Source organism: Talaromyces atroroseus, assembly GCF_001907595.1.
Source record: "Talaromyces atroroseus strain IBT 11181 chromosome Unknown scaffold_5, whole genome shotgun sequence".
Taxonomy (NCBI): Eukaryota; Fungi; Ascomycota; class Eurotiomycetes; order Eurotiales; family Trichocomaceae; genus Talaromyces; species Talaromyces atroroseus.
In genome coordinates this window covers 83,518-108,452 of record NW_017971437.1, presented here as the reverse complement: position 1 = coordinate 108,452, position 24,935 = coordinate 83,518, and the positions used below count along the sequence as shown (strand labels likewise).

The 24,935-nt window shown below is 47.9% G+C and overlaps 10 protein-coding genes across 10 annotated transcripts, besides 2 other annotated features; 4 read left to right on the top strand and 6 right to left on the bottom strand.

The window, feature by feature from the left end:
- Nucleotides 1-1,144: 1,144 nt before the first annotated feature.
- Nucleotides 1,145-1,464, top strand: UA08_04492 (hypothetical protein; the record flags this gene model as incomplete). Its single annotated transcript, XM_020267137.1, has 2 exons — nucleotides 1,145-1,186; nucleotides 1,252-1,464. The coding sequence occupies 2 exons, from the start codon at nucleotides 1,145-1,147 to the stop codon at nucleotides 1,462-1,464; spliced, it is 255 nt and encodes an 84-aa protein (XP_020120220.1).
- A 1,483-nt stretch (nucleotides 1,465-2,947) lies between these two features.
- Nucleotides 2,948-5,197, bottom strand: UA08_04491 (hypothetical protein; the record flags this gene model as incomplete). Its single annotated transcript, XM_020267126.1, has 2 exons — nucleotides 2,948-4,795; nucleotides 4,871-5,197. The coding sequence occupies 2 exons, from the start codon at nucleotides 5,195-5,197 to the stop codon at nucleotides 2,948-2,950; spliced, it is 2,175 nt and encodes a 724-aa protein (XP_020120219.1).
- A 4,084-nt stretch (nucleotides 5,198-9,281) lies between these two features.
- On the bottom strand, nucleotides 9,282-10,267 carry UA08_04490 (hypothetical protein; the record flags this gene model as incomplete). The annotated part of the gene is made up of 4 exons (XM_020267116.1): nucleotides 9,282-9,784; nucleotides 9,845-9,954; nucleotides 10,017-10,038; nucleotides 10,165-10,267. 4 exons carry the CDS (start codon nucleotides 10,265-10,267, stop codon nucleotides 9,282-9,284), a joined length of 738 nt encoding a protein of 245 aa, XP_020120218.1.
- A 250-nt stretch (nucleotides 10,268-10,517) lies between these two features.
- UA08_04489 (hypothetical protein) lies at nucleotides 10,518-12,316 on the top strand (the record flags this gene model as incomplete). The annotated part of the gene is made up of 3 exons (XM_020267105.1): nucleotides 10,518-10,530; nucleotides 10,589-10,683; nucleotides 10,742-12,316. 3 exons carry the CDS (start codon nucleotides 10,518-10,520, stop codon nucleotides 12,314-12,316), a joined length of 1,683 nt encoding a protein of 560 aa, XP_020120217.1.
- A 220-nt stretch (nucleotides 12,317-12,536) lies between these two features.
- UA08_04488 (hypothetical protein) lies at nucleotides 12,537-13,571 on the bottom strand (the record flags this gene model as incomplete). The annotated part of the gene is made up of 3 exons (XM_020267094.1): nucleotides 12,537-13,167; nucleotides 13,239-13,372; nucleotides 13,434-13,571. The coding sequence occupies 3 exons, from the start codon at nucleotides 13,569-13,571 to the stop codon at nucleotides 12,537-12,539; spliced, it is 903 nt and encodes a 300-aa protein (XP_020120216.1).
- Nucleotides 12,578-12,743: a repeat region (Identified by RepeatMasker using a combination of RepBase library and repeat library created with RepeatScout).
- Nucleotides 12,675-12,773: a repeat region (Identified by RepeatMasker using a combination of RepBase library and repeat library created with RepeatScout).
- Nucleotides 13,572-14,443: 872 nt separating the features above from the next.
- Nucleotides 14,444-16,280, bottom strand: UA08_04487 (NAD-dependent protein deacetylase hst4; the record flags this gene model as incomplete). Its single annotated transcript, XM_020267083.1, has 2 exons — nucleotides 14,444-15,804; nucleotides 15,881-16,280. 2 exons carry the CDS (start codon nucleotides 16,278-16,280, stop codon nucleotides 14,444-14,446), a joined length of 1,761 nt encoding a protein of 586 aa, XP_020120215.1.
- Nucleotides 16,281-17,499: 1,219 nt separating this feature from the next.
- On the top strand, nucleotides 17,500-20,895 carry UA08_04486 (Mediator of RNA polymerase II transcription subunit 16; the record flags this gene model as incomplete). Its single annotated transcript, XM_020267072.1, has 10 exons — nucleotides 17,500-17,630; nucleotides 17,699-18,084; nucleotides 18,134-18,355; nucleotides 18,420-18,898; nucleotides 18,969-19,305; nucleotides 19,580-19,849; nucleotides 19,906-20,037; nucleotides 20,086-20,137; nucleotides 20,196-20,736; nucleotides 20,815-20,895. The coding sequence occupies 10 exons, from the start codon at nucleotides 17,500-17,502 to the stop codon at nucleotides 20,893-20,895; spliced, it is 2,631 nt and encodes an 876-aa protein (XP_020120250.1).
- Nucleotides 20,896-21,528: 633 nt separating this feature from the next.
- Nucleotides 21,529-22,316, bottom strand: UA08_04485 (60S ribosomal protein L35; the record flags this gene model as incomplete). The annotated part of the gene is made up of 3 exons (XM_020267060.1): nucleotides 21,529-21,781; nucleotides 22,079-22,221; nucleotides 22,269-22,316. The coding sequence occupies 3 exons, from the start codon at nucleotides 22,314-22,316 to the stop codon at nucleotides 21,529-21,531; spliced, it is 444 nt and encodes a 147-aa protein (XP_020120251.1).
- A 406-nt stretch (nucleotides 22,317-22,722) lies between these two features.
- On the top strand, nucleotides 22,723-23,538 carry UA08_04484 (hypothetical protein; the record flags this gene model as incomplete). Its single annotated transcript, XM_020267049.1, has 3 exons — nucleotides 22,723-22,788; nucleotides 22,853-22,966; nucleotides 23,035-23,538. 3 exons carry the CDS (start codon nucleotides 22,723-22,725, stop codon nucleotides 23,536-23,538), a joined length of 684 nt encoding a protein of 227 aa, XP_020119977.1.
- A 339-nt stretch (nucleotides 23,539-23,877) lies between these two features.
- UA08_04483 (hypothetical protein) lies at nucleotides 23,878-24,926 on the bottom strand (the record flags this gene model as incomplete). Its single annotated transcript, XM_020267038.1, has 2 exons — nucleotides 23,878-24,547; nucleotides 24,637-24,926. The coding sequence occupies 2 exons, from the start codon at nucleotides 24,924-24,926 to the stop codon at nucleotides 23,878-23,880; spliced, it is 960 nt and encodes a 319-aa protein (XP_020119978.1).
- Between the last annotated feature and the right edge of the window lie 9 nt (nucleotides 24,927-24,935).

Sequence of the window (24,935 nt, the reverse complement as noted above, 5' to 3'; positions counted from 1 at the left end):
TCCTCTTGATTCTTACTAAATTTTCTATTAATCTCTGTGTATCTGTCCAGAGTATATCTTGAAATTTCCTATCTGCAATATGTGTGGTGTTCAGTTTATCTTGCATGGTTTATTAAATTGAGGTGATTGATTCATTAATCTGTTTGCTTTTCGTTTTACTCTTCCTCTCAAGATCAATACGAGAGCTTGTTTGTTCTTTTTTTTTAACTTTTATCTATCATATACCCCCACTCCTGGTTTGGTTTGGTTGACCTTTTTTTTTCTTTTCCTTTAAGTACTTAATTTGATGTTCTCTCTTCTTATGTCATTCTTATTCTGTCTTTTCTTGACATTGTTATAACTACTACTATAGGGTTACTAAAATTGACACATAACCATACAAACACATCTTTCTGATGAGCCAATCACATAACAAGCGTTGTTCCTGCAAGCATCCTGAAGTTAGCCGCAGATTACCCACAGGTCCTAAATATTCATATACAAAGAAAGGACAAATATCCTATATAGGCACCGCAGGTCAGCAGTCTAGAAGAGCAATTCATGCCATCACTCACAGTTAATCAGTACTGTATGTGTTAACATATTTCTGAAAACAGGACTTAGATCAGGCTATTCATTTCTGAGGCCTTTTAGCTTCTGGTAGTAGCCATAGAGCACTTTTCACAGTTATGGATAATTGCTTTCTCTCCCAGACTTGGTGCTTGTTTGAGAACAGAAAAGGGTACCGGCACAGAAACAGTCATCGCTTTGTTCTCTGAGCCTTCCATGTGTGAACAAACACTGTATACAGCCGTAAACATCTCACAGTAGACAAATACTTATGTTAAAGTTGTCACCTCTTCTGCAACTGTCTCTGTTATCCTTGTCTCTCCAATAACCCCTTCCCTTGCAAAGAGCCTGCTCGGCTTCTCATGATACTCACTAGTCAAACTTCGTTCAAGAGATTGCTGAGAAGAAAAGGAAACGTTGGAAAGATGGCGGCCAGGATGAAATCCCTGAATGGGTAAATTATCATGAGTTCCCTTCTTATTCCTCCATAAGACATGCATCTCTTTTATATTATTTATGAATCGATAACAGACTTGGATCACCGTGTTCAGCAGACTTCATATACCGATTGCCTCCTAAAGAATTCACAGTCAAAATGTATCTCCACGACGGATTCATCCCGAGCGAGCACATTCAAGTACAGCCGGGATTGAGAATAATATTACGAATGAGGAGGGACTTAACGGCTTTGACATCCTCCAGAAACGGCTAGACAAACTTGAAAAAGAGACTGGAAACCAACGACGAAAACTCTCAACCCTCCCAGACCTAAAACGCAAGATTGAAGACCATGAACGAAGACTCTCGGACGTAAAAAGTAATATGGATGTGATTTTCACCAATGAACTTCTCAACTACCATCCCCGAAGCAAGTACCCCGTCAATGAACCCAACTATCCACCTCCGGTTGCTTGATTCCTTATCATCAACAAACTCGATCTTCCTAAATAACAGACGCCTTCGGCGTTCCGACCTAGACGAGGCCTTCAAAAAAAGATATGGACTTCATCCTGCAATTTTCCGAAAGGCCGCCCCCATCTCGGAGGAATTGAAGGAAGCTATTAACAAGAAAAGCTGTCTTGTTTACCCTTTTCCCTGGGGTGAGATATTTGGTTCAAAACAGCGCGAGATACAAATGGCACAATGTGATGATATCATCAACCGTTGGTTTAAGCAAGTGAAGGACTCCCCATGCTCGGAAAAGGCGCCTCAGTAAAATGCTTGATCAGCTCTGGGGCTCGGCAGAGAACATCATGTTGTATCTTTGGTTGTCCGGTGCAGTTTTGTATGATAGATAGTATTGTCAACTATTGGCTTAAGCAAGTGGACGACTTTCCTTGCTCAGGAAAAGAGATGCAGTCAAATTCTTGATGATATCCGTAACTCGATACTATGCTTACCTAGACAGTCATGACAAGCGATCGCACGCACGGCGTGGGAATGGAGTGAGGTAAGAACACGAGATGAGTCTGCAGTAGGCACAAGAAAAAATACCCAGGTAGGTATGGTGGTGGTTGACAGAGCTGGCATGGCATATATATATATATACGTCTATATATTAACGGAGGTCATGTCCGCCGAACATGCATGGAAGATGTATTAATGACCAAATCCCCATCAGCCGGTGTCTGGACATGATATGATGTCTCGTCAAGCTATACTGGGTTAGACCCTTCAAGTAAACATTCACTGCCTGCAGCTGTTGATGCCCTTTATGACAGTCGGGATAAGCTCATGCGGGTCTGCAGATCAGCCTGTGACTGGCCCAGAGCTTAGGCTAGCGCGGAGTCCATAACCAAGGTAATGTATATACTGCGGACGTTCTATTTATCTTGTTATGTTGCTACAAATCAAGTCTTCACTTTCAACTCCGCTTCATTGACCTATGTCCTCAGCTAGCTAAGCAATGTACCTTTCCTGTTCCTGTCCTTAGATAAACCAACTCCCCTTCAACAAAAACAAAAACCCAACGCTAGGTAATTAGTCAATCAGATACAAAAAGAAAACAAAAGAAGGTAGATGTCTATAGGAAAAGGTTGGATAGACATGATGGTGATGACACCTATTAATAATAATAATGCGTAGAAAAAATAAACAGACAATAGATGTAACAGGGAAGAAAAAACTGCATAATCCTGTGCAACCCCCATCCCCATGACCAGGGAGAGTTTGAAAACCAATCGATCAGTATATGAGAGAGACTTTATGAAATACATGATGAGCCCAAAGTATATGCACCTCCATTTCCAATGTGTGTGTGAGAGAGAGAGAGAAAAGATTTTACATAGAGTAGTACATCATAAACTTGAAAATGGGAAGGGAATAGACGAAAAGAAAACAGCCAAACAGGAAGAGGGGAAAGGCGAATATTAAATATTAAATATGGCGTGATTAAACATTAGAAGTCGCTAGGTGTCTGATTCGAAAACGTGTAGTTCTTCGGTATTTGAGGCGCCAATTGCTGCGCCACATTTCGATGCGCTTCTTGCTGCTCGGGGAATTCGTGGATGTGAAACTTCATGTTCTGGTCTTGTTCTTCGCTGCCCGTCATCATACTAGCCGGCGGTGTCGCCGACGCCTTCGTTGATCCATAAAGAGAGGAGCCTTCCTCGCTCAATGACCATTTAGCCTCTCGCTGTTCGTCGTCTTGTTCGTAAATATAGTTAGGCGGTGGTTGTTGCTGCTGTTGCCGTTGAGACTGCACGCTTCCCGGAAACACAGAGGTATCAGGCGTTGACACAGCCCAGCTTACTGCAGTCATTGGCTCGCTGGAAAGTGGCGAATATTCTGTGAATGACGCGTACTGCGGAGGCGCCGACAAGGGAGGCGCAAGACCTTGATATTGTATTGTCGAAAACATATCCATGGTCAATGGCGTCTCAGGTGGCGACGCAACGTTGATCTGCATCGGCTGAGTGACTGGGAAGAGACCCTGGTTGTCTGCCAGTCGTTGTGAAGCAAGATTAAGCTGACTATCGCTCGTGGTTGCCGGTAGCATATGCTGAAAGTCTTCCGGCGTAAGAGGAGTTGGAGGCGCCAAGTTACCCAAGGACGCAGAGGTTTGAAGCCTGTGCTTTTGCTTGTGTTCCGATGCACCACTAGCAGCATCCGCAAAGTTCGCAAATCCCAGAGGCGAGCGTTGAGGAGCAGAAAATTTCCGGACGCCTGCATACCGTGAGCCTAGAGTATGGGAAGATTTGGCATGTCTAAGGGTATGATGATGAGGGGCCCCAAAACTCGGCATCCGTGTGTTGGGTGACACAGCGGACGGTCCGGCTACAAGTCGATGATGCGCCGCAGCAGTACCAATGGCAGCGGGCCTGGGCCTCTTACGGCGCGCCGCAAGGTCCAGTTCTTTCTCTGGCCGTCGCCACATGGGCCCCTCCATGGTGCTAGAAAGTGATGTATTATGAATGCCGATGCCGTTTACAGTTTCGGCAAGCTCCTCACAGGCTGAAGCCCGTCTTGATGAAGAGGCAGATGGCGGTTGAAGCGAGAATGGTCCGTACATAGATTCGGAAGAATGAACGTCTGGCCTTCCTTGCAGCTGGGCGCTCCAAAGCTGTTGTGTGCGAGGATTCATACCTCCAAAGCCATGTGACCCGGTTAAATCTGCACTGGGCGAGTTGTCCATATGTGCAACTGTAAGCTGGTCTTCCGAGGCAAATGGAACCGCATTGAGACTGCCGAACTCAAACCCATCTTCTGGACTTTGCGACGGTGTCCAAGCAATTGATGAATCCCGACTGCTACCCCATTCTGAATAAGCCGAGTTTATGGAATTTTGGGGAGTGTTGGAAGCGGACATATTTGTCTGTGGTACATCAAATCCAATATCCACAGTTCCTGCCGAGATACTTCCTTCCGTAGCCCGAGTGTGATGATCCCGAGCGGCAACTGCAGCATCCAAGGCTCGTTGCAAAGAAGCGAAGGTTTTCTCCCGGGTGATATCACTTCCTGTCTTGTGATGTTTGTGTCGAGATACTGACGACGCGTCTGAATTCTGGGAACGATCATTATTGTTGCTGGAAGCTTGTGTCGGAGTCAAAGATTTCCGGTTGGGGCTGTTATTGCCATCATTCTTTCGAGCGGGACTTTTCTGACCTCGCTCAGATTGCCCATCGGTCGATTCTTCGTCTCTCACTTTGGCCTGGCCATCCTTCTCCTTTGCCTCCCGTTGCATACGCTCGAATTCTTCCTGGCGTCTTTGCTGTTTGGCCTTGGCGCGTCGGTTTTGAAACCAGTTCTACAAAAGAAAGATACGGACTGTCAGTGTGTCTTGCTGCAATATCAAGGCTGGGTGAGGCTAAACCAGGCTTACCGCGACACGAGGCAAACTGAGATTGGTTTGAAGGGCCAATTGGCGCTTCACATTACTGTTGGGTTTAGGATGAGCCTGGAATTGAGCCTCAAGCGTATCGACTTGCTCCTTGGTCAAGCGGGGGCGCGAGAGATTCTCGGCGTATTCCTCGTAATCCTCCATCATGGGCATGTGAGCGTAATAGTCGGTCATTTCGTAGGGCGAGTGGGTCAACAGATAGGCATCCATGGCGTTTGCCATTGCCGGGTGGGCGATGGGGTGGCCATGATCCATGGGTATACCAGCATGCGTGCCATAAGGGTAGGCGGAACGGTGTAGGAAGCTCATGGCGGGTAGGATATTTTGTCGTGACAAGGAAAATGAGCGGGCTGCACGACAGACAGCTCAGACAGATCGTCTCTCTATCTCATGAGCTTTTGCAGCGCTAGATCCGATATTGTTTCTGACAATTGCACAACAAGGATAGTATGGCCAAAACAAAACCAAAAAAAAAAAACGAGATGCTGGATGTGCGTATTAGATATGATATGGCACGAGTTATCGAGAGCAGGAATATGACGGGAGACCGGACCAAAGTCGAGAAACAGAAAAACCGAAACAGCAGCAGGAAAAAGAAAAGAAAGATAAGGAGTGACTGGAGGGTCGGGATCTCAATGGGGGGGGAAAAAGCAAAGAAAGGCGAGGCCAGGACAGGAACACTGAGAGAGCAACAATCGGCTGCGAGAGAGCGACTTGAAAGAACGACGAATGAACGAAAGAGAGCGAGAGAAAGAGAGCGAGAGGGAGAGAGAGAGGAAGAGGATGGAGGGAAGGAAAAAAAGAGAGAGAGAGAGAGAGAGAGTGAGTGAGTGAGTGATGACAAGGCAAGAGCGACGGCGACGAATGGTGACAGCGCAAGCTCCGTATGGATCTGGAGGTGGCACCGCCGTAATATTACCTTATTTACATGCTTACCCCCATCGGCTGCGGCGTAATACGGATACCAGCTCAACTGAGTTTGAATACGCGCTTACGGAGTATCCGACCACTGACTATAGACGTAGCTTTATGCTCAGTGTCAAGCCGCACCAAGTGGGCATATCTCCACTGCCCAAGGTTAGTCATTTGGCTTAGCAGGAATAAGGATGATGAAGAACATAACAAAGGAGGCTTGTCCTGTGTCATGTACTTGGGGAACGAACTAACTACGGAGTATACCTAGGCAATATCTACTGCTTGTATGGTGTCTGTATTGTATGTAACTGGGTTAGTTGGAACTTGGAAGTGATCAAGGGGCTAAACTTTATAATCACATGAAAGCCTGGGCCAATCAGGCGCGTTATCCATCACAGTCATACAAAGTTCCAACTGTTCCTCCAAAGTAGGGAACTTCCAGGCAGAAAATCCTGTTTCTGTGAGTAGCAACTACTTCCTGTGACCTAGGCCCATAGAAAAGAAGAAGAAGAAGGTTCAAAAACAGACAGACAGATAGAAAAAGAAAAAAAAAAAAAGCCATAAACTGACACGAGTCGGATTTCTCCCCTCCCTTTCTGCAGGTATCCTGCAGGTAGCCTGCAGGACATATGCAGGTTTCATAAAAGGGTCGATGGGAACTTGGACAGTGTGCTTTGCGGCATCCACTTGTTAGATAGCCACCTAGTAAGTCTATGGTTCGTTCTTACCAGGTCCCGGCTACGTGGTTAAGGTCTTCGAGATCCGGATTTGAGAGGTCTGATTCGGCATTACGATGGCCTAGTTGGGCGATTAATTACCTTGAGAGATATTCATACTTGTTGTATGCTTGTTCCAACCAATTTGTATCAGATAGTCGCACAGCACATCATATCTTGCATATGTATCCTGATGACTGGAGAATTATAACTATAAAGTAAAATAAAAAAAATAAATAAAACAAAACATTTACTCCAAAGCTATGGGGGAAAGTCATGAATCGTACGTACATTACAAGGACGTAACATACGGGAGCTTCTTATTGGCGCCGCTCGTCGCTCTAAATCGTTCCTGCATTAGCGCTGCCCCACTCACAGCTCCAAGCGCCAGTCAGGCGCTGTCACAACTGATACACGTACGGAGCAATACCTGTGAGGATGGATGGAGGAGCAAGCAAGATCTGATCGTGACAATCGAATCGACAGGTTTGCCGTTTCTTTTTCTTTTTCTTTTTTTTTTCTTTGGTTTCTTCCCCTTAGTCTTGTTTGCTTGGGGAAATATCCCCCGTGGAACGCCTGATGTGTAACTGTGACTTGTGCCATGTCACCGGCCCCTGTCCAATCAGATCCTCAATATCATCCCCCCCCCGAAAAGAAAAAGCAAAGAAAACTTATGCCGGCCTTATGCTTTCCAATTCTCACTGAGAGAGAGACCGTAGGCTAAGGATCAATAGTCCATCAGATCCTTGTCGATCAGCAAAAAGTGGTACATTTGCCACGCAGGAGGAGATCTCCCGTCAGTGTCACTTTCACACTCCTAGTACCGGATACGTGTTAATTATCTGCGCAGGAGGCCTGTTCGCGCGCTTAACTGTGGCCTGGCCCTAGCCCTCCTAGGCCATTACTGTCGACTTTCAGGCTAGCTAGCTAGTTAGTTGGTTAACATCATCGATTATTTGTCATTGTCTCAAGGCCCAACGTTACTAAATTAGTGTGCTTGTCAAGCCCATGTGCGCCCACCAACATCGAAGATCCCGAGGCTGCAAATCTGGAGAACAGAACATAACTTGTATAGTGAGTTAGTTATCAGTTAGCAAGTCACGCCTCACGCCTCCTGCAATGTGACAACTTGTCAAGCGACGAATCGCCGCAGTGCAATAGCCGCCTTCTGAGTCTTATGACATGGTCCCCTATCTTGAGTCTGCCAATCCGCGTTCAACGTTGTCATCCAAGCCAGACTCATCCTGCTGATCACGCTTCAAACCTCCCGCAGTCAAGAGCCAACGTTGGGGCGTGGATCCATCTCATCTTCATACTCCGTATTTTCAGCCCAACCCCATCCCAGGCAGCTGGGTGTGCACGCGAACCTTATTCCGAGTAACAACCAGAACGGGCAAGGCAGCTTACTCCGTAATAATCAATCGATCCCATGTCCTCGGGGCTTGTTCGGAGTACTTCGGGCTTGGTTCCGCGTCCCAAGCGGCGGGTTTAGCTTGGAGATCACCCGCCTGGGGCTGCCCAGTCATTGTCATTCTTGAAAGCATAGACCAGCTGTCACAAGTTGCAACTTGGGAAACTTGAAAGGGACAGGATCCAGGGCTCCATACGGACTAGGAGTAGTGTGAGACTGGAGTTTCGGCTTGCGTAGTAGTAGATCTACCAGACTCGCATCCCTTACCGAGAGATATCCACCCCGAAACTCCATCCGAGAGACGCTCTTGAGTCTTCAGCGCAGAGTACGGAGTGTTCTCTGACTCCGTGTGCAGGTGGACGGTGCACACTCCGGCGCCTCGATGCACCCAGGTGGATCAGCAAGCAAGCAGGGAAGAAACCCGATCATCCCTTTTGCTCTTTTTTCTTTTCTTTCCCGCTCCGTGCACTTCTTTGAGAAACCTTGGCAGCAACACGGCCAACGTGAAACGAAGCACCGTGCATCCTTGCAGACGGGTCCTGTAAGCTCGAAATTGGGATTCCCTGAGCAAAAAGCGCACCCCTTGTCTTTTCTCTCCGACTTTGACCCATTCAATGATCTAGATCTACAGAGGATCAAGATTCAAGACACAGGACGCAACAGTCAGCCTTTTTTTTTTTTTGGAGGGGGGCGCCAAGCCAAGCAGCCATAGACGGTAGAAGCCCCCTTGTTAGACGAAAGTTTTGTCCCAATCTTTGGTCTCGTCGCTGACTGTGTTTGGTCGACATCCTGTATAGGCAACTTTTCAATTTTCCATAAGGCGAGTCAGCCAGATGATGATAGTAGGGCATAGAAACACTGTAGGACAAGGCGAAGAAAGGAAAAAAGAGCTCATTGCTCTCATCGCTCGCCCTGGCGTAACGAGGACGGCAACTCGCATCGCAGGCTGTCAGGACTCAACAAACACCAGGTTGTTTTCTCTTGCCTGCTCTCCCACCCCTGGATTCGCCACTGATGTGCCGGCTGCATATGAGGCGCCAGGCGGAACAAAAAAGGATCGCTCTCTTTGTCAAACCAACGCAGGCAATACTCCTTGCAAGGGCGGCGGCAGTCATCACGTCACGTGCAGGCTTGGAAAGGACCGCCTCGCATCTTTTTCCAATGTTCTGGCTGCGAGGTCGATCTCATGCACATCTGCTGCTTCAGCAGAAGTACGTACTACGTGGGAAGAGGACAGACCACTGGCCTGGTTACGCACGATGTAAGGTTAGGCTCTAATCACATCATTATGTACCTGGGGCATCCCGCTAATGTATGTACATCGAACCGGTTCTTCGCTACCTCTTCGAAGTCAAGCCTGCAGTGTATCTCTAACCTCAATCTCCACCTTCTCTCCCTGAGTCCACGACTTGAAATCCACACTCTTCAGATCCTTCACAATCCAGTCCGCACCAGCGTCTGTGAGTTGCTGGATCGCATGCGTGGTCTGGAGCGCAAGCACCTTGAATCCCGCTGCTTTACCCGCCCTGATCCCGGACGGAGCATCCTCAATGACCAACATATTCGTCGAGTCGGCCGGAAACCCCATGTCATTGCTGAGTTTCTGGCGCCCAAGGAGATAGCACTGCGGATTCGGTTTCCCTTGCTCGACGTCCTCGGCAACAACCAGGTACTTGGGATGGGCCAGTCTGAGAACTTCCAGCCAGCCCTCGACCAATGCCCGAGTACCCGATGTAACCACTGCCCAGGGCGCGTTGGAGTCGACTAGCTTTTTGACTAGGTCTCGCGCCCCGGGGATTTCGACGGCGTCTTGCCCGTACTTTTGGGGAATAGCGCCTTCGATTTGGTTGACAACTGGTCGTTCGTCGTCAGTACTGGTGGTCAAGCAAACGCAGAGCTAGGTAGATAACGTACATTCCATATTGGCCTTGCTCTTATCATAGAGAGCCAGGGTATCGATACTTCTCCTGCCATGGGAAGAAGCAAGTATGACCTCGGGATCTACACCCAAGTCTTTTGCAAGTCTATAAGCCGGTTGTATGAGATTAGGTCTAGTAGAAGTTATAGATTTGGTCCATATACTAACTCGTGCCAATGCTTGACGATTGCTAGAATTATTCAATCCCATAGATCGTAGTTAGCATTGAGTAGCTAACACGCTCGCCTGCATTATATATATATATATATACACATATATATAATATCTTACTCACAGACCTCACACATCTACATACCGTCAGTAGAGTCAATTATCGTCCCGTCAAAGTCAAACAAGAGACCGTCGAACGAGAGAACCTGCGGAGATCCAGTGTAGGATCCGTAGGCGGTGGTAGTCATAGTGCCTGATTGCTCGAAACAAGAATCCTTCCTCTAGAGATTAGAAATCGACGAGTGGCACGTTTGATGTTTATCGGCGCCGGCGATAGAATGTTCCTTATCTTAGCGCGGCGAAATCTTGGCGCTCCACACTTTGATTTGCCCAGGAAAAAAAAGCTCGCCGATGTTTGAGTTCTGTTCGACAAACCATACAGGCGTTGGCGCCTTCAAATTTTTATTAATATTCTCTCCGTAATAGCTAACCTGGACAATGGTGAAGCTAGGTATGTTGGCCTATGCCGAGCCGAGTGCATCAATGGGCCCAGCTGACATATTTCTCAGGCAAAAAGTCCAAGCGGACTCCAGTCCGACTCCGACACAAGATTGAAAAGGCTGGCGCGGCAAAGCAGAGGAAGCTGAGGAAGCAAGCGAAGAAGGTGAATTAGTCCAAATGAGCGAGGTCTAAATAATTAAAATACTGACAGAATCCTGAAGGACCCAACATGGCGCTCGAAGATCAAGAAAGATCCCGGCATTCCCAATCTTTTCCCTTTTAAAGACAAGATCCTGGCCGAGATTGAAGAGAAGAAGCGCCTCAAACAGGAAGAGTTACTCCGTGTCCGCGAAGAAGCTCGTGAGCGTCGCAAAGCCGAGAAGAAAGCTGCTGGAATCGAGACTGCCGATAGCGAGGACAATGACGAGCCCATTGGCGATATCGACATTGACGATGTCGACGTCGATGGGATGGACGAGGATCAAGATGGAGGTGACGACCAGAACCCCATGGCTGCTTTGCTGGCCTCTGCGCGAGCCAGGGCAGCCGAATACGAAGAAGAGAACGAGGATGATGAGATGAGTGAAGATTATGATGACGACGGCGAAGACGAGGACGGCATGGATCAGGATGAAGACGACGGGGGAGTTGCATTAGGACAGAATGACATACCCACAATCGCATCACAGGTTTCGTCAAAGGAAAGCTCGCGACGAGCATTCGACAAGGTCTTTAAACAGGTAGCAGCTGCAGCAGATGTGATCCTCTACGTGCTCGATGCGCGCGATCCGGAGGGCACGCGGTCCAAAGATGTCGAGCGCGAGATCATGGCGGCAGAAGGGGGCTCAAAACGACTGATCCTAATTCTGAACAAGATCGACCTGGTGCCACCGCCTGTGCTGAAGGGATGGCTGATCCATCTCCGACGATACTTCCCAACTCTTCCCCTCAAGGCTTCCAATGGGGCCCCGAACGCACACAGCTTTGATCATAAACAGTTGACCGTCAAGGGCACATCTGAGACATTGTTCAAAGCACTCAAATCATATTCCCAGACGTCGCAGCTCAAACGAGCAATCTCAGTCGGCGTCATTGGCTACCCCAACGTAGGCAAATCGTCGGTCATCAACGCACTGACAGCCCGTCTCAACCGAGGACACAGCAATGCGTGCCCTACCGGCGCCGAAGCCGGCGTGACAACGAGTCTGCGAGAAGTCAAACTCGACAGCAAACTGAAATTAATCGATTCCCCCGGTATCGTGTTCCCCAATAGTAGCACATCGAGCAAGGCGTCTAAAAAGCAAAAGGAAAAGGCAAGCGAAGACGCGCGTCTTGTCCTTCTCAACGCCGTGCCCCCGAAACAAATCACCGACCCAATCCCCGCCGTCAATCTCCTCCTGAAACGCCTCTCTAACACCAACGAAACACTATTCCAAAAGATGCTCAGCAACTACGGCATCACCTCGCTCTTCCCAGTCAACGGCGGAGACAAGACAACCGACTTTTTGATCCAGGTGGCTCGTAATCGCGGCCGACTCGGTAAAGGCGGTGTTCCCAACATACCTAGTGCGGCCATGGCTGTTATTAATGATTGGCGTGATGGGAGAATTCAGGGTTGGCTCGAACCGCCTGTCTTGCCTGTTGCTGGCGTTACTACCTCTTCTGCCTCTGCTTCTGGTGCTGCCAGCGATGGTGCCACCGGTGGGCCGTCTGCAGATGTCAAGGAGATTGTTACCGAGTGGGCGAAGGAGTTCAATATCGAGGGCTTATGGGGCAACGGTGAGGGTGAGCAGTGAGGTGGTAGTTAAATAAAATTTCTGTTCTCTGGTCTGGAATTGAATGATAGCAAATCAACGGCGCATTGGGGGTTTCTTCTATTTGTCATAATGGATATACTCAAATGTTTTCTTTTTTCTCTTTTGAAGGACAGATTAAATAAGTTTGAAGTCTCGCCATATCATAAATGCATTTCTATACCAATTAAGCACAATATTTTGAATCAGAGCCAGTCAGACATTAACCCAGTCCCATATTCGATCTTAGCTGTGCTGCTGGCCCATCATCATTTTCATCGCTGCCACTATCATCATCATCCTGCCCTCCCATCCGAGCATCCAGATCCTCAACACGATCGAGATCTTCAGCAGACTGAGTCTCATTTTCATCAACATCCTCATTTTCTTCTTCCTCGTCTCCATTATCATCGTCGTCGTCGTCGTCGTCTTCCTCTTCCTCTTCCGTTTCATCCTCGTCAGCCTCCTCCACCTCAGTCTCATCTGCCGATCTCTCATTGCCATTACTATCCCGTTTGACACGTTTATGTCCCTTGATTGTCGCTATCCTCTCTTTCTTCTTTGGATCATCGCCTCCAGCACCAGCGCCGCTTTTGCCAACCTCCGCGGCACCTATCGTCACTGCTGCTGCCGCGCCCTCGTCTCCGTCTTTCTGGTTGTTATTATCATTATTGTTAATATCCGACGGCATCTCAGCCTTTTTCTCCTTTGCCCTCTTCTTATCAGCCTGTGCTTCGGTATGCGCATCTAATTCGCGCTCTAGTCGAGGACGGAGGGAATCAAATTCGAGTTCTGATAGTGCAGATAATATATCTGATGGAGCGATGGTGCGTTTTAGCGTGGCTTCGTTTGCACTGTACATTTTTTTTTTTAAAAAAAAACAAATTAGTCTCATACTCTTCTTCATCAGTGGGTTAATACATACTGCGACGACAAATACGAGACAAACACCGTCGCTGCCTTTTGAATGGCCAGCAAGGCATCCTTCTGGATAGTCGTATTCGGCGGTAAAACGCTTTTTGCCAGACGCTGCGTCACTGAACGTGGAAGGAGGAGGTCCTATATAATTTTACCCTCATTTCAGTACACAGTTGAACAAGAAACGAGAGGGTGGGAATACCTCCACACTAACACCCTCTGACTGGGCCTTTAGCTGTTGTTCTGTCGCTTGTGTAGGTCCTTCTCCTCCTTCAACAGCAGCAGTAGCAGCTTCATTATCCGCGGGGGGGAGAGAAGATGTCGATTTTCGCGGTGGCATGGTGTGCCTGGCGCGTTTCTCTGTTCGATTGGATGCTCGATTTGTTGGATGTAGAGAAAGCAAGGATGTCCATATACCGAGATTTGGGCTGTTCAGTAAGTAATTAATCTATCTGAAGTCGAATGCCCGGGGTGTCGTAAAGTGTGACTGACTGGATTAGACGATGAGAAAGAAGGTGCCAAGTTTGACGCGGTTGTGGGCGCGGCGGAGATTATCACATGAATTGGACGCAACCATCAATAACAATGAGATGGTCTGCTAATCATATCATGAATTTTCCTTGTCCTTTTGTTGTAATTATGATATAGAGATGAAGTGTCCAGTCGATTTAGACTTAGATTGCCAACCATTCCAAACGCGTGATGCCATGCCATGGCAATTTGCCTGAGGCATTAAATTCAATATCGATGGATCTACTTGTACATGAAGAACAGCGGAATGATATCACACTGCACATAAAAACAAAATAGAAGGTAAGAAATGCACAAATATTAGGTATGTGTACTTAAGATATGGCCCGAAGGTTAGAAAAAAAAAGAGATAAAGCCCGATCTCTTATAGGGATAAACATAGATACCACCACCTTTTAGCAAAACGCCAAATAGCCACCGGCAGACAAATGCAGAGACTGATACCAAAGTCCTCTTAACCATTTCCCCAGGAGATGCCTTGGGAAATCAAAATATTCGAAGAAACTCAAAACAATTCCCGATATTTCGTATCGATCCTTGAAAACGCCGCAAATGATTCTATCCTGGTATCATCAAGATCGTGATACTCGAAAGGCTGCTCATAGAAGAAACCGAAGTAAGAAAGAGGAAAACGAATAGAACCGCCATGTTGATAGTAAGCTAGGGCAGACTGAATTGAGGTCAATCAATAATATTTCCCAGCCCTTTCGGTATGCCCTTTGGAGATATGGTCTCCGATTGGTTACTGACTTCAGAGTATTTGTTGACAAGGTTGGGGAACATAGGACGCGATACATTTGCAGGAACAGTTTTCATGGCCTTGTGTGAAATATCACCTTTTTCAACCTTGATTTGTTTCGCCAACCCAGATGCCCTCGGACCTTTGGTGACCTTACTGAAATTGGTAATCTTTGCTGACTGCGCTTTGGTGGCTTGCGTCTTCTTGGAGGCCTTGGCGGCAGGTTTCTTGTTCGTGGATTTCTTTGTATTGTTGGACTTGTTCGCAGATAGCACATTCATCAGACTCTTTCCCTTGCTGGCTGGATTAGCAAGTAACTGTTGTTTAGGCTGCTTGTGTGGAAGCTCTGTCCCGCTCTCGTCACAGTTGGACGTCGGAGTAAGAACACCGGCATTAATGACTCTGGATTTCTTGGGAGTGTGATGCACTACAACGGATATAGGCTGTTCCTTCTTCGCTCGTTCATAATCAAGCTCATTGCATTCATCGAAGACCTGAGGCGTGTTGTCATCCCACTTCTGTAGTCCGACTAGCCGTGCAACTTCCTCGCAATTGCCTTTGACAACTAGATCCCAACAATCTTCGAACTCTTTGCCAACAGGAGGCTCGTTGTTGATCCACATCGCTACACCATTGCGTCGGCTGCGGACAACTTTGCATAAGCTCTTGACAAGTCGTCGCACGCCGGGGATCTTTAAGCTGGTTCCAACGACCACCACAGCATCGGGACGGGAACGAATGTCCGAGTTCATGACGGCAGCAATGGCTTCCTCATCGGGGTTGTGTTCATTGTACAAGACGATACGGGGGCGCATTTTGCCTACACCATGACTGCGCTGACCGATCGTGGTACGCAGGTCATCGGTCTCAGTGCAAGCAGGGCACGCAGGGGCTTCAGGACCATCAAACAGGTTTCTATCTAACTCGGCAAGATGGCGACACTTTTGACAAACCATTTTGTCAAGACTGCCATGGAGCTGGATACAGCGCGGCCAGGGAGCTTTTGGAGGCAAGGGCACCTGAGTCAAAAGAGGCGGCAGTGACGAATCGATGCAGTCGATGTTTTGTGTGTAAAGACGCGATAACCGATTGTCATGGGCCATTCTAGCTAGCATGTGATGGAAGGCGGTCGGGTTGGAAGCGGCAGCCTCCTTGGAAAGCGTCCGGACCATTTCATGGAAAGAAGCAGTGAGGGACTCATCGCGGTAGACGGCGGCATCAAAGAGCAGTTTTCCCGATGCTTTCAGGTTGTGTTTCTTCTGAACGGATTTGAAGAGGCCGTCTGCCGAGCGAAAGTCGGGGACTGTAGAGAGTTAGTCAGACTCCGCATGTGCAACGGATACCTAGCTAGATTGAAAGCGCAATGGTCAAGAACTTACTGCCGGCGGAGGTGGAAATGCCGGCGCCTGCTATCACGACGATCTTGCGGTGGGATCTTAGGGTTTTGGTGAGGAGGTTGATCTGCGCGCGTTGGTCCCCGTAGGGAAGCCTTTCCGGATCGGTCAAGTCCAGAAGTTGCGTCGAACGCGGCGGTGGGCCCACGCGGCGTCGTTTCTTGGCGGGCTCGTCTTGGCTCGACGAAGCTCGGGCGCGCTTCTGCTGCTGGTGCTGCTGGTGCTCGTCCTGCGTGGGCGGCGGCGAGGGATAGAACTTCGTCGCTGGCGGCGGGGAGGCAGGAGGCGAGCTCAGGTCTGAGAGATCTGACAAGTCCGACAGGTAGTTGTAATCCGACGACTCATTCTCCATGGCCGGGTTGGGAAGGCTGGCAGGGTCGGCCATGGTTGGCAGTCGGCCACGTAGGGAAGACGCTTCTCCTTTCCTGTTTTTGCTTTCTGTTCCCTCGTCGTCCTCCACTGTGGCGGGCAAAAGAAAGTATGTAGATGTGTCGTTGTTTAATTCCACAAGGACATTGGGCGATGACAAGAGACAGGAAACGCAGTCAGGCCAGGTTGTCGGGAAGAAAAAGAAAAACGAGGCGTGCACGTCGAGCGTGTCAGAAGGAGCGAGAGGAAGGAAGGAGAGGAGAAGTCAGCAGGAGGCGTGTGGACGGCGGAAGGAGGAGGGCGCGGCTAGCAGTGTGCAAAAAGGAAGGAGCGTGAAGAAAAGCGACGTTCGGCAGTGGGAGAAAAGCCGACGAATTAATGCACGTCTTTGTTTATTTTGACCCGCTCGCTCTTCTCTACACTTGCTAGCGGGGAATTCCACGTAGTACTACGGACTATGCAATGTATGACATTGAGCTAAGCCGTGGTGATAGCTTGTAAGTTTGTTGAAGGCTTGCCATCCGGTATGCGATGCCCGCCGTGTGATTGGAGGCTTTGGCTTGCTCCAATCCCAGCCAGGAATCTTGCTGGTTTCCACAGCTTGCCGCTGGGTGCATGGTTAGTGTGGTTTGCATGCATCTCTATGTACGCACGTAGGATAACCATACGGAGTGATGTCGGCACTGAGGGGGCATGAAGCTTTCAGCCATTGATTGATCCTGCCAATATCGGAAACACAAGCCCGCCAGCGACTTGATGCTATAGCAAGCACAGTGTTGGTAGCGAGCCGGGCGTTATTATTGTGGGTTTGCGGCGGTTGGCGGGGATACCGCCGTCACCCGTATCACGTGATGCGGCAGCCTGCGCCATTTAGGATTGGCGGCGCTGCTCATTCGGGAATAGCGTCCAGACGACGCTCGACGTTCAACCTCTTCCGAGCTGCTGTCGCTGTACGCATGGTGCGGTTTGCCTCATAGATTGACGTCTGTGTATTTGCCTTGCTGGGCGCCGGCCACCCTGCCTCTTGTGATGCATAACGCGTGATCCCCAGACAGACAGACAGACAGACAGACAGTAGCCGCGCTTACTCAACCACAAGCTTAGCCTGCTGGCCTGGTGTACGCGGCTTCCGGACAGATGACTGCCCCAATCTTAATGCTAGCTTAGCCTCTTTGTTTTGGCTGTTCAAACAATTGTTATTCAAATATCGAACTTCGCTTGTCATGCCTTTAATCATGGAGGAGAGCCTGGACGTGGATGATCTCTTCGGAGATCCTAACTCACTGGATCTGGGACTAACAGCGTCACAGCCGGCCAAAGGCTTAGCTCAGCGCCTCGATGAAATGCGCCTGTGGGGCTGCTGCAAGTGCGTTGAATTGTGCTAATCTATGCTTCGCGCATATTATTTGTTTGCTGTTACTGATAGAACGATAGGAAGATTGCTTGGTCGAAATTGGGTTGCATTGCATACATCTCGCAAGATGGCTTGCAAGTGATGGTTCGCCATCTTGTATGTAAACCAGCCGATGGGAAGTGGACGCTGGGTGACGAGCATCCGCAGAGTCAAATTGCCCAACTTCACGTGGGTCAACAGCTGGCTCATCTGTGCTGGAATGAGATGGGCAACGACTTGGCAGTCCTCGATGTATCGGGGCGAATCTCCGTCTTCTCCATCTCTACGACTTTGAATAATATCGCCGTCAACCGCCAACCCATGCTCGATCAGCCTGAAGATGGTGCTCAAGTTGTTGGGATGATGTGGATGAATGCGAATCGTGCTGTGAGACCCCTATGCCTTGACCCAGGACGGCTGTTCTTTGGTAGGTGGCTAACTCAACGACACAAAGTTGCACGCTTTTCACCAAGCAGCCAAGTTAAACGAGAGATGGAATTATTCACCCTTTCGACGCAAGCCCATCGGACCCTTCCATCCAGCCAACAAAGCGGCGCTCATTGCCATTACCAGGGTTGGAGTAGTCCGATTACTTTACCAAAACCCCGACAATAGATGGACCGAGATTTCGGCAGAACTGAAGACGACCAATCACTCTGATCGCGTGCTCACACATGCCGCACTACTACCCTCCCCAAGTAGGCATTTCTATTGATGTTATTCTTTTTTTTTCCCCTCTGGAGACTAACCTGGCTTGTCTAGACGGCGTTATTGTCGCCACCCACTCGCTCTCGGAGAAGATCAGTCTATATCGAATGCAGATTACGTGGAACCCAGCACAATGGGATCAGGCACAGCAGAGGCAGGCCTCTGGTGCTTTGAACTTTCCGGTCCCTACCATCCGCACTAATCACTACAAGACTGAAATCCCCGGTAGAATGTTTAGCTCTAATAAAGACCAAGGCGACGACTTGGAAAATTTAACCACCACCCAGAGCTCTCTCTATCAACTCACAGGTCTTGAACTCGTTTCCGGGAATTCTGACAATACCGGAATTGCACCATCGGCACCATGGATACTAGCAATCTACTCAAGCCCGTTGCACGGTGCCGTTCACAACCCCCAGAATCAGGAACCACCCTCATCCGTCATGGTGAGGTGGCAGCTGGAATCCTCGGCATTAAACCTGCATCCGGTATTCGAGGAATTAATAGCCAAGAAAACCAATGGCCAACACAAAGTAAAGAGCCTCCTCACTTATACTCACTCATACGCACCAGGCCAACTATGTGGATGCTAACGATAACTAGACAAAATTAGAGCTGCGACGATTGGAAGATATTTATTTTGCTAAATACGTGGTTTCCATCGACTATGTTGAGTTTGGAAATGTCCTTGCCATAACGCATGACGATAGCTCAGTTTCTCTCTTTGACCCTAAAACCATGTCCACCCTGAGTGAAGCCCACGATGTCAATACTGTGACTAGCATGGCTCAAGCTGGCTTCCGTTTTCCTCTTGATGCGCCAGGTCTAAATGTTTGCTTCTCGCCCAATGGCTCTCTTGCGGTAAATCTAGATGCAGAATCGCAGGCGCAGCTTCGGTTTGCTGAGTATCCCTTTGAGTCGGGGAACGATTCACATGACAGTATGTTTTATCTCTTATCTATACCTAGGCCTTCGATCATGTTTGTCGTAACAGGAACTAATTGAGTCTACAAGGCAAAAATTCTGCTGGTATCGCATCATTAGCGCTAGCATTCTGTCGAGGCTGCGCTAGTGAATTTAATACGGATGACTTACTGGTAATAATACTTCGTCAATTATCTGCTGGTGAGTCCTTTTGGGGAGATTTTTTTTTTTTTTTGGTTCCATGACTGGAAGAAAAAAGCGTGACATGAACTAAGCGAGACATTTTTTAGATGCACGGAATGTTTTCATCAATGAGGTGTATCGTGCTCTACCTATCAACTGCAACTTCTCCATTGAACAAGACAAGTCTATGCAGCATCCGTATATTCCTCGTTGCTTAAGTATGCAAGCAGCCCTCGGCTTTCAAAACTACTTCACCCCTCGCAGCTTGCCGTCGTCTGTATCTTGGTCGATTCTTCATTTACGGCATGCCTCCCTTCTCTTTGCCTTTTTCTTTCAGTACAGCAAGGCACCCAAAGAGAGTGAATCGCCAGACCGCGGTATGTATCTAAGTATCTATCAATCACTCGCGCGCCATGTTAATTCTTGGTTACAGATTTCTTGCGAATGGTACAAGGAAACACAAAATGGGCCTTGGATTTCACGCAATACATCCTAGATGATCTATTTGCGCTTGCCAAAGAATTTGAATCTGTGATTGACGACCAGGAAGCATTCTCCCAGAAAGGTGAGCGCTGACTTAACTGTACTGAAGATTTATATTTGCTAATGATAGGATCAAAAAGTCAAATCAACATCATCGTTGCCTCTCACTCTAGTCCTAGCGAGTATGTCACGGTCCTTTCTTCAATTGATCTGTCGAGGGCTACGAAGTGTACATACTAGTAGCACGTCATATCCGTTCTCGGGAGACGGTCGCACATACAGCAGAGAACTATGTGCATTGATCGATAAGGCGCCGGTCCGATTCCCTCTCTATGAGAAATTTCTGAGCGGACTAGAGTTAGCTGTCAAACAAGCCTACCAGGGAGCCGGATTTGGGGACAACGAACGCCGGACTCCAGAAAAAGACCTTCTAGTCAATTCTCGCATACCCGCCGTCTTGATTCCCGTCGTTAACACCTTATTCAAACAGACAATCCCAGCCATTCAGTCCGAAATTGATCAGATGACCATCTACTTCATTGACTATAGTTGGCTGGGTGTGTGCAATGATCGCCGAACGGAATACTATCGGCGAAGTCGACAGGTTGACGTGTTGAAGAAAATACGTTTGCGAGGATTTAGCGTGAACAATAACAGCACCGTCAACAACAATAACAATAACAATAACAGCAAAGATGAGAATCAGGTTATCGAACCATATATGACATCACAACTTTTGAGCAACGAGGTCACTCCAGGTTCCCTATCTCGAAGACGATGTGTGCGTTGCTGTGAGATTTCAGGTGATCTCACATCACCACGATCCCCGTTATATTTCAGCTTGACTTTCCGACTGCAGATTATTCGTAACTGTCTTTGCGGTGGGATGTGGACGTTCGAGACTGGGCCGCCTGTAGCAACCTCTCGACTTGATGGGTAGATAGGTAGTCATTATCTAGTCGCATGATGTGATGGGTGCATAACCTGATTTTATTTCCGGCTATTTCTGGAATTTGTACATATATCTACCTGAAATATGACCTGACGTACTCTCAACTCGCTACGTAGAAGCTTATAAATGGATTAATTGGTTTCAAAAAAGAATTTTTCATTTCCTTTTGACTTTTGGTAAGAAGAGATACATATCGTAATGAAAAAAAAAGAAAAAGAATTGCCCATTTCACCCATTTATGATCGACCCATTTCATTGCGCAGAATAAAAAAAGACGTAACCGTTAAGAAAAAAAAGCGAAAAGAGCACAACCCGGCTTGTGGACACAGAGAGAGACATGTGACAAATAAAATAAAAAGGTTGATTGATAATGAGTTTGTTTTTATTTCATTATTAATAGGAATTGTTTTATTTCCATTTCCTTTCATTTTATTTTTCGTTGGCTCTGCATATCCTGAACCATACATAAATATCATGGTATGATCCTTTTCATGCACCACCTCCTTTATCAGAAACGCACGTACACACAAGTCATATTTTCATTTAAGCCTGATACCAAATGATAGTTAGCACCTGGTCTTCTTCAATTTTTCTTCTCTTCTTTTGGTTTTGCTCGATAAACTAGATCATGAAGAGATGATGTTTTACCTTAACAGCAAACTTCCTCTGGGGGAAGTGGATGTTCTTCTTGCGCTGCTTCTCTGTGATAAGGGTAGCCTCGTGCTTGGTGAGTCGTCGGCGGATGGCACGAGTCTGCTTTGATCGGAGGTCGAGAGGGAGGTACTTCTTGCCCTTGTAGAAGAGACGCAACTGAGCGCGTTGGTTGGCCTTGATGACGGTCAGGATGCGGGCAATGGACTTGCGAAGATCGTGGCTGTTTCAAAATTCCTTCAGTCAGCTTTCTGTTGTCCCTCTTCCTTTTTGTTTCGTGTTTTCGCCTTAGTCTATCCTCTGTATGCAAGCCGAGGATTTTGTTGAATGGTGTTGACTGTCTCAGACATCGCAAGTTCAAGTTGTTTCGATAGTTCCATAAAGCCTGCCACTGATCTAATGCATATATTTCTTTCATCTTTTGATCCGTTTTCCCTTCGGATTCGTTCTTCTTCGACATTGCATATCATCGGATAGACAAAGTGGGATCGACACGAGATAGGGAAAAAATGGAACGTACATTCTGTTGAGCTTCGAAGAAGCACCCTGGGAGATCTTCTGGACGCGAAGCTGGCCAAGCTCAGTCTTCAACTCATCGAGCTGCTTGGTGAGATCATCCTTGCTCTTTCCCCAGAGCTGGCTTGTCTTGACCTTGGCGCTCGACTGCAGAGAGAAGAAAAAGGTATTAGTATATTCAGTAAATATCTTACGGCGAGCGCAAAAATTTGCCGTTCATCGCGGGCGTTGGAACATACCATTTTGGCGGCTTCGAGTCGTTGTCGTTAGTTTGTCGAGTTGGAAGATTGAAGATATGGCAATTTTGGGATGTTGTGGGACTAGGGTTTTTCGCGAGTGTAGACCATATTGCACTAGCCCGTTTCAGGAAGCGGGCTTGGCTCTCGCCTCTTCTTGCTGCGGGTAGGTCACGTGATAGCTCATGTGGCTGGTGAGCGCTTGCTTAGTTCTGCAACGTCAAGCTAGCTGGCCCTGTTTACCCCATATTCACATTCATTCATTCATTCGATAACCAACTAATCGCGAACTAATGCGGCTGCATCGATGAAAAGAGGTATTCGAGTTTACGCTTGCCATTGTTCAGTGATACCCATGTTTCGTTGAGCCGAAGAACATTACACCCTATACTGCATACTATACTGTCACAACATGGCCACATCGACTGGCGGAGGATGGGCTCAGCTGCGACAGCAGGCTCGGTCTTTTGAGACTCAAGTAAGAGGGTTCCATTATTGCTTTCAGAACTTTTGAATCGGATTGCTAACCTGCTACTCCATAGACCGAATCTCTTTTCCACACATACTCTCAATATGCATCCATGTCACAGTTGCCCCCGAAGCCGTCAGAAGAAGAGGAGCGCGTGGAAGGACAAATCCAGACCCTTCTTGAAAAGGTACTGTCATTAAAACCAGGACTGTCAGAATATGTTAGATTGCGAAACATGTATTAATCTTCAGACAGCGTGAATCCCTCATCGGCCAACTTACCCGACTTCTGGATTCAGAAGCCACTCTTACATCCTCAGCTCTGAAACAAAACAATCTAGCCCGACATCGCGAGGTACTATCGGAACACCGTCGAGAATTAAATCGTCTTTCATCGAGTATCTCCGAGGCCCGTGATCGTGCGAATCTTCTGTCAAACGTACGCTCCGACATCGATGCCTACCGATCCTCCAATCCGCATGCAGCAGAAGCCGAATACATGCTTGAGGAACGCGGACGCATCGATAGCAGCCATAATATGATGGATAGAGTTTTGTCTCAGGCATATGCCGTCAATGAAAGCTTTGGCATGCAACGTGAAACCCTCGCGAATATTAATCGTCGTATTGTTGGTGCTGCTGGACAGATTCCTGGTGTGAACTCATTGATCGGCAAAATTGGTGCCAAACGGAGACGCGATGCTATAATCCTTGGCTGTTTTATTGGCTTTTGTTTCGTGGTCTTGTTGTTTTTCGGATAAATATTTCCTTCTGCTGCCTCTTGAGCTGGCTCTCAAGCTTCTTTCTGTCTTCATGCGGGAAGGATGTTTACTTTTTCCTTCGTCGTCAACATACTTGCTATTTGGAGATACAGATATATAATCGCTTCGCATGAATTCGGCGTTTACCTTCCTAAACTTTTTGTTTGTTCACCATGCGAGATGTCTATTGTACATAATTACATGTTTCGGCACTTGTCAAGCTCCATTCGCTTCAAGTGGGTTTCAATATTTGTTAACAGGCACTGAATGTCAGTCGTGTCTCATCAAATGCCAGCCACTTTTGATTAGCACATGAGAGATCGTTTATGCAGTATCGCTTCACGCCAGCCTAGGCGTTGAGACTACCCTTGGTTTTGACGGAACTGATTTATCCTCTCCGCTTGAGCGTCTCTTCCTCTCGTCAATCAGTCTCAAAAGCCCCGCATTCAGAGATTCCTTCTCTCCCGGTTCTGCAGATCCACTGCCAGCCCAACGGATATGGCCAAACTCATCAACAAGATATACGTATCCAACCTTTGTGTTCAGCATTCCGATAGATAGTTTAATCGTCTCCGTCATGCCCTTTTGAACGAGGAAATATCTTTCATGTTGCTCTACGGGCAGTTTTCGGCGCATGCTTCCCATAAACAGTTTGACCAGCCATGCCTTCATTGCGTTTTCCTCCAGGTTGATATCTACCCTTTGGGCTGTTGACGACTCGGCCGCGAGTGTCTTATGCAGCTCTGGGTTTTGTTTTGGGTTTGTGAATGTGGCCACTTGTTGCTCTGCCCATAGACTCGAGAAGAGGTTCACAACCGAGACTTTCCCTTTCAGCACATCGGTTGTATCTTTTGGTTTGGATGGCGATGCTAGCGTTGTGCCGTAGAGGTTTGGGAAAAATAGGGATTTGTCTTGTTTAAAGATTCGTGGATTCGACTTGAACGTTTTGCCTTCGTTGTATCGCAGATTCGACCACTCTCTAAAATACGGTTTCGCAACTTGTCTCGTTCTGTCGCGATAGTGAGAAGGTAATTAGTCAATAACAAACAGTGATTGGCAAAGGAATGTGGTACCCTCAACACAGGGTCGAGCGCTTACAGTTCCTTCCGTCGCTGGAGATGTTTTTGGTAGTCCACGAAATCGTCACGGCGTTCTCTCAATGACCGACTGTCAATTCCCGTATTCTGCCCTGGCAATGGAGGATAGGGCATGCCAATTGGGCGGTCAAGTTCAACAGGCTGTACATCCTCCTGCTTATTGTTCGCAGGCGGTTGCGAACTGGGTGTCGTGCTCTTGTTCCGCACGGAGATCCATGCCGCCTGGGTTTGACACCGAATGCAGCGGTAGTCTCGGAGGATGGCGGAGAGACGCGATTCAAAAGCGAGCATTCTGTCTAG